The 13,367-nt window shown below is 43.2% G+C and overlaps 1 protein-coding gene across 1 annotated transcript in view; it reads right to left on the bottom strand.

Moving 5' to 3' along the window:
* LOC122925784 (collagen alpha-1(VII) chain-like) overlaps positions 1–13,367 on the bottom strand; it is a 556,601-nt gene that overhangs the window by 227,731 nt on the left and 315,503 nt on the right. The window contains 2 exon segments of the mRNA XM_044277135.1: positions 11,814–11,849; positions 12,422–12,493. Coding sequence (XP_044133070.1) covers positions 11,814–11,849; positions 12,422–12,493 — 108 coding nt within the window.

Consider the following 13,367-nt stretch of genomic DNA (forward strand, 5'->3'; position numbering starts at 1 on the left):
AGAAGTAATGGGACCCTCCCCGACCTGGCTTTGAAAAATTAGGGCCTTGATAACCACTTCTTGGAACTGAAGGAAAGTTCCTGTGTGGCCTGCAGATTGAAATAGCATGTACGCATTGCACATTGCCATCTGTACAATGTGTATGGCCAGCTTTTTGTACCACACTTTCGTTTTTCGTGTGGCACTATAGGTCTTCAGAAGTTGATCTGAAAAATCCACCCCTCCCATGTGCCTGTTGTAGTCCGAGATACAAACTGGTTTGGGGGTAGTGGTTGTGGTACCCCGTACAGGAGCAGGGGAGCTGGTGTTAGTGTAAATGGTCGTCAGTACAAGGACGTCCCTCTTGTCCTTGTACTTAACCACCAGCATGTTCTCATGGCAGAGAGCCCTACTTTCACCCATTCTCAGTGGTTGCCCTTCCAGGTATCTAGTGAGGCCTCTCTGATTTTTGCGCACTGTGCCGCAAGCCACAGTACCTCTGGCAGTTAGGGACATGAATAGGGGTATGCTGGTATAATAGTTATCCACATAGAGGTGGCAACCCTTAACAATCTTCCCACTAACTCCTAGGATGGCGGGGCATTCTGGGGGTTCTATCCGGGAATCTTTCCTTTCATAAATGCAGAACTTGTGGGTGTACCCAGAGCTACTCTCACAAATTTTGTATATCTTTATGCCATACCCTGCTCGTTTGCTAGGCAGCTACTGGTGGAATCTAATCCTCCCACAGACATTTGGTTGTGCACCTCAGCAAACCTGGTGTTAAAGTGGTCAATGACAGGCCTAACCTTGCAAAGATGGTCAAATGTCGGGTCGATTTGGAGTGGGCACTGTGCATTGTCGTTGTAGTGTAGGAATTTCCAAATTGACTCAAATAGTTTCTGGGTCATGGTCTTACTGTAAACTGGAGTCTGGTTGAAAATGTCTGAACTCCAATATTGTCTAAAGTTTGACTTCTTTACAACGCCCATATGCAGCATGAGTCACCAAAACTTCATAATCTCTGCTGCACTTACTGGCGTCCAACCTAGAGGACTAGCGTATGGCGATGTACTGTAGGGTTCTGATCAATAAATTGTTGGTCATATAAATTGGTTTGGGCCACTATTTACAAAATCTTCAGAGAAGAAATGTTGAAAACATCTAGTTCAGTGAAGCCTGCACAGTCTATCTGTAGCTGCCCATAAAATCCAGAATTTGGGGCTGATAATAGTCAGGGGGTGGGGTCCATAAGGATTAACTCTGGGGGGCTGCCTCCGCTGCTACCATGGGGTGCCTTTTAGAGGGTCCCTCATCAGCTGATGATGATGAGGGGATAGAGGAGTAGAGGAAAGTGGCATCCTCTTCTACCTCACTGGCAGACTCAGTATCGAAGGCAAGCACGGCGTATGCCTCTTCAGCTGAGTATACTCGTTGGGATGGACATGCCATTTGTATGTTGTGTTTTCAAACATGGAGGGGCTTGTAATAAACTTGAAATTAAATTTAGAAGCAAAAAAAGGAGAAAAAAAAAGTTTTTTCTGTAAAAAAAAAAGTTTTTTCTGCCAAAAAGAACTTGCAGTGCAAACTGAGCAGTCACGATCAGTAATGGACACTACTGATCGGTGTTCAGTGGTTGTAAAATGCACGTATGCAGATTGTGCGGTCATGCAAATTTCTAAACTGACACGAACTGAATATACACTCACCTAAAGAATTATTAGGAACACCTGTTCTATTTCTCATTAATGCGATTATCTAGTCAACCAATCACATGGCAGTTGCTTCAATGCATGTAGGGTTGTGGTCCTGGTCAAGACAATCTCCTGAATTCCAAACTGAATGTAAGAATGGGAAAGAAAGGTTATTTAAGCAATTTTGAGCGTGGCATGGTTGTTGGTGCCAGACGGGCTGGTCTGAGTATTTCACAATCTGCTCAGTTACTGGGATTTTCACGCACAACAATTCTAGGGTTTACAAAGAATGGTGTGAAAAGGGAAAAACATCCAGTATGCGGCAGTTCTGTGGGTGAAAATGCCTTGTTGATGCTAGAGGTTAGAGGAGAATGGGCCGACTGCCAACACGCACAACCTTGAGGCAGATGGGCTACAACAGCAGAAGACCCCACCGGGTGCCACTCATCTCCACTACAAATTGGAAAAAGAGGCTACAATTTGCATGAGCTCACCAAAATTGAACTGTTGAAGACTGGAAAAATGTTGCCTGGTCTGATGAGTCTCGATTTCTGTTGAGACATTCAAATGGTAGAGTCCGAATTTGGCGTAAACAGAATGAGAACATGTATCCATCATGCCTTGTTACCACTGTGCAGGCTGGTGGAGTGGTGTAATGGTGTGGGGAATGTTTTCTGGGCATACTTTAGGCCCCTTAGTGCCAATTGGCCATTGTTTAAATGCCACAGGCTACCTGAGCATTGTTTCTGACTATGTCCATCCCTTCATGACCACCATGTACCCATCCTCTGATGGCTACTTCCAGCAGGATAATGCACCATGTCACAAAGCTCGAATCATTTCAAATTGGTTTCTTGAACATGACAATGAGTTCACTGTACTAAAATGGCCCCCACAGTCACCAGATCTCAACCCAATAGAGCATCTTTGGGATGTGGTGGAACGGGAGCTTTGTGCCCTGGATGTGCATCCCTCAAATCTCCATCAACTGCAAGATGCTATCCTATCAATATGGGCCAACATTTCTAAAGAATGCTATCAGCACCTTGTTGAATCAATGCCACGTAGAATTAAGGCAGTTCTGAAGGCAAAAGGGGGTCCAACACCGTATTAGTATGGTGTTCCTAAAAATTCTTTAGGTGAGTGTATATATATATATATATATATATATAAATATTTGGGCAAAGTAAACAGAATTGTATGTGGAGGCAGGTATTTTCCTCCCAGTGTGTGCTGCTGGACTAATTAGCAGTCAGGTAAGGTCAAACACCGGACTGGATCGCAGGTGCCGGTTCGGGTTTTTGTTAACACTTAGCTGCCTTTAAAAGACAATTGGTGGAGGATGTGGGCAATCGCAGTGAGGCTGGAGTAAAGCCGAAATATTTTTGTTGCTTTTTTTTCGGGCTCCGTTGTATGTCCTGGATTAAGCCTGCTAAGTTGCAACCAGCATCACGGGACAAGATGGAGGAGATGATGAAGAAGCTGGTGCAGGCCAACCTAAGACAACAACAGGCCATGGAGCAGCAGCAGGAGACTAATAGACAACTGCTAGAGGTTAATCAGCAACAGCAAGAAACGAACCAGCGGCTGCTGCAACAAGTGATGGCCTTAGAGAAGACAGGAGCATCTCAGGGAGTCCACAATGCCCAGAAAGCGGTCCGCACGGTGATCCCCAAGATTGCACCAACGGATGACGTTGAAACCTACCTGGCGGTGTTTGAGAAGGTGGCCGTGAGGGAGAGTCTTCCCCAAGACCAGTGGGCTGAGGTCATCGCTCCGTTCCTGGCTCTGGTCACTGCAGAACTTTGAGTTCACGGTGGAGCACAGGGCAGGACGGTTGCAGAGAAACACAGAGACACTGTCCCAGGTGCACTGTTTATGCATGTGTTCACCCCCTCAAGGTTGAACAAAGGGGGTATGTGACACAGTAAAGGGAATTGTATGGGGAGGCAGGTATTTTCCTCCTAGTGTGTGCTGCTGGACTGATTAGCAGTCCGGAAGGTCAAACACGGGACTGGATCGCAGGTGCTGGTCTGGGTTTTTGTTAACACCTAGCTGCCTTTAAAAGACAGCTGGGTTCATGCAGAGGGGATCTCTGTATTTGGATCTGAGGCTTGTGCCGGGGAGGAGGGCTGAGACCCATGTGAGGGAAAACAGGCTGACTAACGCCTGCTGTTGGCAAAACAGGCCGCATGGTGTGAACTGACACCAATACTGCAAGGTGACTTTTTGCTTAAAAGTGTTTTTTTGTTCTGTGAACTTTCTAACGTGTGAATAAACACTGAACTTTTGGTTTACAAACTGGTTGGTGCCTCTATACTGCGTCAGCATATCCTGTTTACCAGAGCGAATCCCCACAATATTTTTACATATATAAGCAAACAAATATCAATTTCCGCTAACTTGTGCCAAAAAAAAGAATTTCTATGAATTTGCCATGCCCCTCCTTGAATACCTTGGGGTGTCTTCTTTCCAAAATGGGGTCACATGTGGGGTTTTTATACTGCCCTGGCATTTTAGGAGCCCTAAAGCGTGAGAAGAAGTCTGGAATCCAAATGTCAAAAAATGCCCTCCTAAAAGGAATTTGGGCCCCTTTGCGCATCTAGGCTGCAAAAAAGTGTCACACATGTGGTATCGCCGTACTCAGGAGAAGTTGGGGAATGTGTTTTGGGGTGTCATTTTACATATACCCAAAACACGATAAATATCTTGGTCAAATGCCAACTTTGTATAAAAAAAATGGGAAAAGTTGTCTTTTGCCGAGATATTTCTCTCACCCAGCATGGGTATATGTGAAATGACACCCCAAAACACATTCCCCAACTTCTCCTGAGTACGGTGATACCACATGTGTGACACTTTTTTGCAGCCTAGGTGGCCAAATGGGCCCACATTCCAAAGAGCACCTTTCGGATTTCACAGGGCATTTTTTACAGATTTTGATTTCAAACTACTTCTCACGCATCTGGGCCCCTAAAATGCCGGGGCAGTATAACTACCCCACAAGTGACCCCATTTTGGAAAGAAGACACCCCAAGGTATTCCGTGGGGGGCATGGCGAGTTCCTAGAATTTTTTTTTTTGTCACAAGTCCGGCAACGTCCCGTCCGGCTTGGGTATCAATGCTATAGGACTGGACCACTCACTTTTTGACTCCTCAATGACGTCTAGCTGCAACATTAGCTGCACCTCTCCCGATATGGCTTGTCGCCGAGCCTCGGGTACCCGGTATGGTTTTAATCTGACTTTTGCCTGAGGCTCAGTGACAATGTCATGCTGAATTATGGAAGTGCATCCAGGAAGGTCCGAGAACACATTCGTGTTCCGACTAATGAACTCCCTGGCCTCCTGAGTCTGTTTAGAGGAGCGTCTGTCAGCAATTATCACTGTGGTAGCCGCCTCTCTTGCATCAGACAGAGGGGCCGGTACCTCTTCTCCTAGAAAACCCGGCCGAGGGCTGTCTTCGGCGCAAGTTTCCCTTTCTTTCCACGGTTTGAGTAAATTCACATGGTAAACCTGCACTGGATTTCAATGGCCTGGCTGGTGTACCTTGTAGTTTACATCTCCAAATTTCTCGAGTACCTTGTAGGGCCCCTGCCATCTAGCCAGGAACTTACTGTCCATAGTTGGCACCAGAACCAAAACCCGATCACCCTGGTTAAAGATCTGGACCCAGGCCTGCCATTTAAATACCCGACTCTGGTCTTGCTGAGCTGCCTCCATATGCTGCCTAACAAAAGGCAACACTGTCTCTATCCGATCTTGCATCTGGGTAAAGTACTCAATTACACTGTTATGTGGAGTGGGTTGTTGTTCCCATGCCTCTTTGGCCACGTACAAGAGATTGTGAGGGTGTCTGCCATATAGCAGTTCAAAGGGCGAGAACCCAGTAGAGGCCTGGGGTACCTCTCGCACTGAGAACATGAGATAGGGCAGAAGGAGGTCCCAGTCCTTCCCATCTTTAGCCAGCACATTTTTCAACATATTTTTCAATGTTTGGTTAAACCTTTCTATCAGACCGTTTGCGCATGGTAAACGGATGTCCGTAGCCGTTTTATGTGCAGAAACTTACAGAGTTCCCTCATCACCTTGGACGTAAAAGGGGTCCCTTGGTCGGTCAGAACCTCTTTAGGTAATCGTACTCGGGAAAACATCTCCATTAATTCCTTAGCTATGAGTTTGGCCAAGGTATGTCGCAGTGGCACCGCATCCGTGTTCCGAGTGACGTATTCTAGAATGACTAAGATGTGTTGATGCCCTCTGGCAGACTTCAGTACTGGGCCTATGAGGTCAATAGCTATTCGCTCAAACAGTACTTTGATAATCGGGAGAGGTACTAGGGGACTACGGAAATGTGGCTGGGGCTAGTTATCTGGCAGGTTGGGCAAGACTTACAGTGAAACCGCTGTAGAATACGATCTTGAGTTTTCTGCAGCCCCAGGTGACCCCCGAGAACGTGTTGGTGGGCTAGATCTAAGACAAGCTTGTGATAAGCCTTGGGAACCATCAACTGTTCAATAGGCTTACCCAATAGTTGGTTTACCCTATACAACATATCCTGATGAACCACAAAACGGGGAAACACTGACTCTGCCCCAGGTTGTTGTGGTTCACCATCTACTATTAACACATTTTCCCAGGCGCGAGATATGGTTGAGTCCCGACGTTGGGCGGTACTAAAATTATCTCCGGAGACATTGAGGTCTGCCAATTCAGGACCCAGCGACAAGTCCTCCACATCTCCCACATCACACTTAGCAGGGTTGTCTGCCCCCCTTCCACCGAAGTGGCGGTCACCCCTACCGCTGGCCCTTCGGTCTCAGGTTCCCAGGGTTCTGGTCTCCCCTCTGAGCCGGGCCACTCTGCTAGGGTTACCCCTTTCTCATGGGGTTTATTCACTCTCATCGCAGGCCACAGTGCTGGGAAGCACAGAAAGTCTCTCCCTATTCTAAGTTCATAATGTAGATTTGTGGCGACAAGACATCAGCCAGCAAGTTAAAGCTTGGGCGGAAATGGGTCTTCCAAATGGACAATGACCCGAAGCATACTACCAAACTGGTTACAAAGTGGCTTAAGGATAACAAAGTCAATGTTTTGGAGTGGCCATCACTAAGCCCTGATCTCAATCCTATTGAAAATGTATGGGCAAAGCTAAAAAGGCAGGTGCGAGCAAGGCGACCAACAAACATGGCTCAGTTACACCAGTTTTGTCAGGAGGAATGGGCCCAAATTTCGACCAACTATTGTGAGAAGCTTGTGGAAGGATATTCAAAACGTTTGACCCAAGTCATACAGTTTAAGAGCAATGGTACCAAATATTAATGAAATGTATGTAAACTTTTGACTTTGCAGAAAGTAATAGAAATGCCTTAAAGGATAACTATAACACTTAGACCCTAATTTAAATTTTCATATATGTAGTTACTAATAACATGATATTCCAGAATCAGTTACTATTAGACTGACTTACACCATATTTAATAAGATTCAGCCCTTAGCAACCAGTCCGCATAAAACTGCAATTTCACTATTCAGTTAAGCTGGCCGCCACTGCCCTCACCCTGAGGCTAATCCCGCCTGCCCTCACTAGCCAGTAACAATAGCCCCCAAAAGTGTCAGTAACCACAGCCCTCCCCTAAAGGGTTAATCTCCTGCAGCACAAAGGGGTCTTCTTACCACATGTTGCTTTCATTTATACACTGAGCAGATGGCAGATCTCCCTTCCCTGGTCTGCGCTGCTTCGACCCTGCATTGTCCCAGTCTGCTGAGTGAGGGAGCATCTGCCAAGAGCAGGGACAGGGAGAAGTGCACACAGCCCAGGCACTGTTATCAGCTGCTGGGGAGGACCTGGCTTTAATCATTTACTTACAGTCCCTAGCTATCAGTAATCTGACCTTGCACGCAGCGTGCTTCTGCGTCCTCCGTCCTTCAACAGATAGACGGACCATGCCTAGCAACCCTATTTTAAGCACAGGCAAAAATAGGCAGTACATGGAACAAAACTGTGGAATTAAGGGGTAATTGAATACACAGTGAAAAGTTGAAATAGGGCCACCAAGGAGATATTAATCACCACAATCCAATACTCAAAAAAATATATATATGACAGTTATACTTTAAAACATTCTCTCTCACTCTCATTATTCGGGCATTTGGCAAATAATAATAATTATAGTAATCCTAATTGACCAAAAACAGGAAATGCTTATTCTGATTTCATGTCAGATATTGAGAAAAACATGCATATGTGTCTTTTTATATACTGTATGTAAACTTCTGGTTTCAACTGTACCAGTGATCTTCCATAAGCAGGTAGAGGTGCTACACAGGGATCAAGCACCAGGGAAGCCCTGTGTCTCCCCTGTCCCCCAGATGGATGAAGCACATATATCAATACCTGTCATCAGTGAGCAGCACAAACCTGTTTCCTACCTAACCCTACACTATTCGCAGTGCCACCCAAACTCAACTTCTCACACCTTTGAGAGCTACTGCAGATACCAAGGTGACTGCAGACGAAACAAACCACACTTTCTCTGACTATAGTACTGATAGAAATAGCGTGTTGACAGTGTGAGGCCCTGTCAATCAACAGGCATGTGGGTGCTTCTTTACCTGTTGGGACAGCCCCTCACAGGTGAAGTAAAAAATATATTTGTACCGTGTTAGCCAGTAAATCGAGGATAAAAAAAAAAAAGACTTTGAATCGCTAGTCTTGTCAGTTAGCCATTAACCACTGAGGAATTTCAGGCTTTTTTTAACTTCACAGGTGAAGAATTCTTGCTAATCAGATAAATTGGCTCATCTCTAACATATATTAAAGAAGTAAAAATATATAAAGGGACATAAAGTAAAAGGAAAAAATTCATGCAAGTCTAGGATTAACTAATCCTATAGATCAGCGGTCTCCAACCACCGGGTCGCAGATCATCTGGTACTGGTCTGCGGAGTGTGCTGGTGTTAAATGACGGGGACAGGAACTGGTGGCTCCTGTGCCCCATCGTTTAGCCTCATAGACTGAAGGCTGCCAAGCTTAAAGCCTATGAGGCAGTGCTAAGGTGCAAGATGCTCACGATGTTGATATCATCGCGACCTCCTGTGCCGGGTCAGAGGCATCATGATGACAACGTCATCATGCCGACAGAGACCCTGTTCCAGGATTACCAACCTGTACTGTAATGCAGTGATGGAGGTGAGTATTTTTTTTCCTTTGTGAACACTGCTGAGGCACCAAGGAGGAGGCACTATACTGTATGTGTGTGTGTATATATATATATATATATATATATATACAGACGTGGACAAAATTGTTGGTACCCTTTGGTCAATGAAAGAAAAAGTCACAATGGTCACAGAAATAACTTTAATCTGACAAAAGTAATAATAAATTAAAATTCTATAAATGTTAACCAATGAAAGTCAGACATTGTTTTTCAACCATGCTTCAACAGAATTATGTAAAAAAATAAACTCATGAAACAGGCATGGACAAAAATGATGGTACCCCTAACTTAATATTTTGTTGCGCAACCTTTTGAGGCAATCACTGCAATCAAACGCTTCCTGTAACTGTCAATGAGACATCTGCACCTCTCAGCAGGTATTTTGGCACACTCCTCATGAGCAAACTGCTCCAGTTGTGTCCGGTTTGAAGGGTGCCTTTTCCAGACTGCATGTTTCAGCTCCTTCCAAAGATGCTCAATAGGATTGAGGTCAGGGCTCATAGAAGGCCACTTTAGAATAGTCCAATTTTTTCCTCTTAGCCATTCTTGGGTGTTTTTAGCGGTGTGTTTTGGGTCATTGTCCTGTTGCAAGACCCATGACCTGCGACTGAGACCAAGCTTTCTGACACTGGCTAGTACATTTCTCTCTAGAATTCCTTGATAGTCTTGAGATTTCATTGTACCCTGCACAGATTCAAGACACCCTGTGCCAGACGCAGCAAAGCAGCCCCAGAACATAACAGAGCCTCCTCCATGTTTCACAGTAGGGACAGTGTTCTTTTCTTGATATGCTTCATTTTTTCGTCTGTGAACATACAGCTGATGTGCCTTGGCAAAAACTTCGATTTTTGTCTCATCTGTCCACAGGACATTCTCCCAGAAGCTTTGTGGCTTGTCAACATGTAGTTTGGCATATTCCAGTCTTGCTTTTTATGATTCGTTTTCAACAATGGTGTCCTCCTTGGTCGTCTCCCATGTAGTCCACTTTGGCTCAAACAACGACGGATGGTGCGATCTGACACTGATGTTCCTTGAGCATGAAGTTCACCTTGAATCTCTTTAGAAGTCTTTCTAGGCTCTTTTGTTACCATTCGGATTATCCGTCTCTTAGATTTGTCATCAATTTTCCTCCTGCGGCCACGTCCAGGGAGGTTGGCTACAGTCCCATGGATCTTAAACTTATGAATAATATGTGCAACTGTACTCACAGGAACATCTAGTTGCTTGGAGATGGTCTTATAGCCTTTACCTTTAACATGCTTGTCTATAATTTTCTTTCTGATCTCTTGAGACAGCTCTTTCCTTTGCTTCCTCTGGTCCATGTCGAGTGTGGTACACACCATATCACCAAACAACACAGTGATTACCTGGAGCCATATATATAGGCCCAATGGCTGATTACAAGGTTGTAGACACCTGTGATGCTAATTAGTGGACACACCTTGAATTAACATGTCCCTTTGGTCACATTATGTTCTGTGTTTTCTAGGGGTACCATCATTTTTGTCCATGCCTGTTTCATGAGTTTATTTTTTTACATAATTCTGTTGAAGCATGGTTGAAAAACAATGTCTGACTTTCATTGGTTAACATTTATAGAATTTTAATTTATTATTACTTTTGTCAGATTAAAGTTATTTCTGTGACCATTGTGACTTTTTCTTTCATTGACCAAAGGGTACCAACAATTTTGTCCACGTCTGTATATATTTATTAAGAGGCACCACTGGGGGGCACTATATATAAAGAGGCACTACTGGGGTCACTATATATAAAGAAGCACTATATATAAAGAGGCATTACTGGGGGGCACTATATATAAAGAGGCACTACTGGGAGGAGCATTATATATAAAGAGGCCCTACTGGGGGGTACTATATATAAAGAGGCACTACTGGTGGGAGAATTATATATAAAGAGGCACTATATATAAAGGGACACTACTGGGGGACACTATATATAAAGGGGCACTACTGGGGAGCACTACTGGGGGGCACTATATATAAAGAGGCACTACTAGGGGGAGGACTATAATATACCATCGGATCTGAGTTTTCACGATCTGATCTGAGTTTTCACAATCTTACTGAGATCGTGAAAACTCACAATGGTATATTCTAACCCCCAGGCGTTCCCATGGTGACGGGGACGCTTGTCGGGGAAGAGTATGCCGAAGTGGAACAACTGTACAGATTGAAGAAGAAAAAAGACGAATATATTCAATATAGTGATATATATTTGTTTTTTAGAATATTTGTCATTGACGAATATTCTAAAAAATAAATACGGTATTTAGCCCTATATTCGATATAGTGCTATATATTTGTTTTTTAGAATATTCGTAATTTTTTTTCCATCTGAAGTCATGATTCCTCCCTGCTTAAGTTGCTCGACAAGCAACTTAAGGAGGGAGGAATCATAACTTTGGAGGGAAAAAGATTACGAATATCGAATATAGTGCTATATATTTCTTTTTGACCCATGCCTGTATTGATCGCGTAATATTTGCATATTACGCGATCATTACATTGCCGATTTTTCAAGTAAAAAAATGTAGAGTATAACGAATATTCGAATTTGCAAATATTCAACGAATATTCGATAAAATTCTAATATGACCCCTGCCGCTCATCACTAGTGAGCATCACATGACCACAGTAGAATTAATGAAGGCTCCTACTGAATTACGAAAGCAGAGGTCTTGAACATCCCGTGAAACTGATACAGAAATTATATAGGAAAAAATATAATGGACAACTTTTATTTGCTGAAAAAATGTATTAATTTTTTATTTTTTTAACATGTTACTGTTACAAGTCCTACCATACCTGCAAACTTTACTAAGCCTGAACAGGGTAAAAACTGTTCCTACTTGTATCTATTGAATTATGTAGAAACAAACCATCATAAGTACTTACTGCATTTCCAGGAAGCCCGGGTTCACCAGGTTTACCCTACCATGAGAAAAGAGAAATATGTTGTAACAGTAGCTACAAAATCTTCCTGTAGGAATACAATTATTCAGCCAGCCCATAATTCAGTTATTCTAAAATACATTCCATCAAAATAACTGTCAAACTATTATTCGCTATAGAGTGAGGACCTAAAAGCACAATTTTAAAGATTATTCAAAATTATTATTGAAAATGCATGGTGATTTTGAATCTTAGCTCCTGGAGGAATGGCTGCATAGGATTGAAGCTTGCACTCCTGCTCCTGTAAGAGGGAATTTGGGGTAATGAATGTACGTTAGGAAATTGCTTTGAAAGCAATTTCCTAATAATTGGTTAAGACTACAGCTCCATAGTGAATTCACATTTGTAATATATAACCAAAAATTTTGTTTGACCTTCAACATGGCAGTAGGATACATACACTGTAATTTTGAAATATGGTTTGTAATAATTGGATATTGTTTTATGATAATCCAAATATTCCAACAAAATTGTATTAATTTGGGGTAGAAATATATTTTAAAAACATAAAATGTCTGATTAGTGTTATGATTATTCTATATTCTACACACCTTCTGTCCCACAGGTCCCCTTGCACCAAATAGTCCCATAGATCCTTTAGAGCCAGCATCACCCTTAATACCCTGTGAAGAATCAAAGACTCTGTTAATAACAATCCTATTGTCTTATTCTAAAATGAATGATAAACATATTTTGGGAATGAAACTTTTAAATATAATGCATCTATTTTCATATAAACTATATACATGTTAATTGTACTAAGATTTAACAAGATTAAGAGAGATGGGTCATCAGCCTATGCATTGATTGTGACTGCAATGTTTGGAGTCAGCAAATATATTTGCCTTGTGCCTTATGGTGATGGTGATGGTGGTGGTGGTGGTGGTGATGGTGGTGGTGGTGGTGGTGGTGGTGGGGGTGGGGGGGGTGGTGGTGGTGGTGGTGGGGTGGGGGGGTGGTGGTGGTGGTGAGGCATGGGGGGGGGGTTGCCTTCGTCTGGATCAACATGCCAGAAACATAGGATAAATTAGGTGGATTGATGTCTTTTTTTAGCCTATGGTTATGGTGTTACATATATCTAAACTGTTCAAACAACATTCTCAACAAAGTGGCTGAATGAAGTGCTCATGTAGGCTTGCTTATACCTGTTTGGCCTGATTTAGACAGCCATATTTTTTATCCATGTGCTACTTGTGAATAACAGACTGCACACAGACAGCACTGGGACCCATAAAAGTCAATGATGCAATTAAAACATCAGTTTTTCCACATGGACCCCTGGAGAAACTCAGGACATAAAATAAGTTGGCCCCTGTCTCAAATAACATGGACCTTAAAACTACTGGAGAAAATTGTCTCCACCGGCTGCCCGGTCTGTCCTACACAGACCTATGGACATCACTATGAACAAATTCAAAACGAAAAAAATCTACAGCACTCTGTAAAAACGTCACTTCCTTATTGGAGAATCCTTAAAAATATCCTATACAACAATTA

Source organism: Bufo gargarizans, chromosome 2, assembly GCF_014858855.1.
Source record: "Bufo gargarizans isolate SCDJY-AF-19 chromosome 2, ASM1485885v1, whole genome shotgun sequence".
NCBI lineage: Eukaryota > Metazoa > Chordata > Amphibia > Anura > Bufonidae > Bufo > Bufo gargarizans.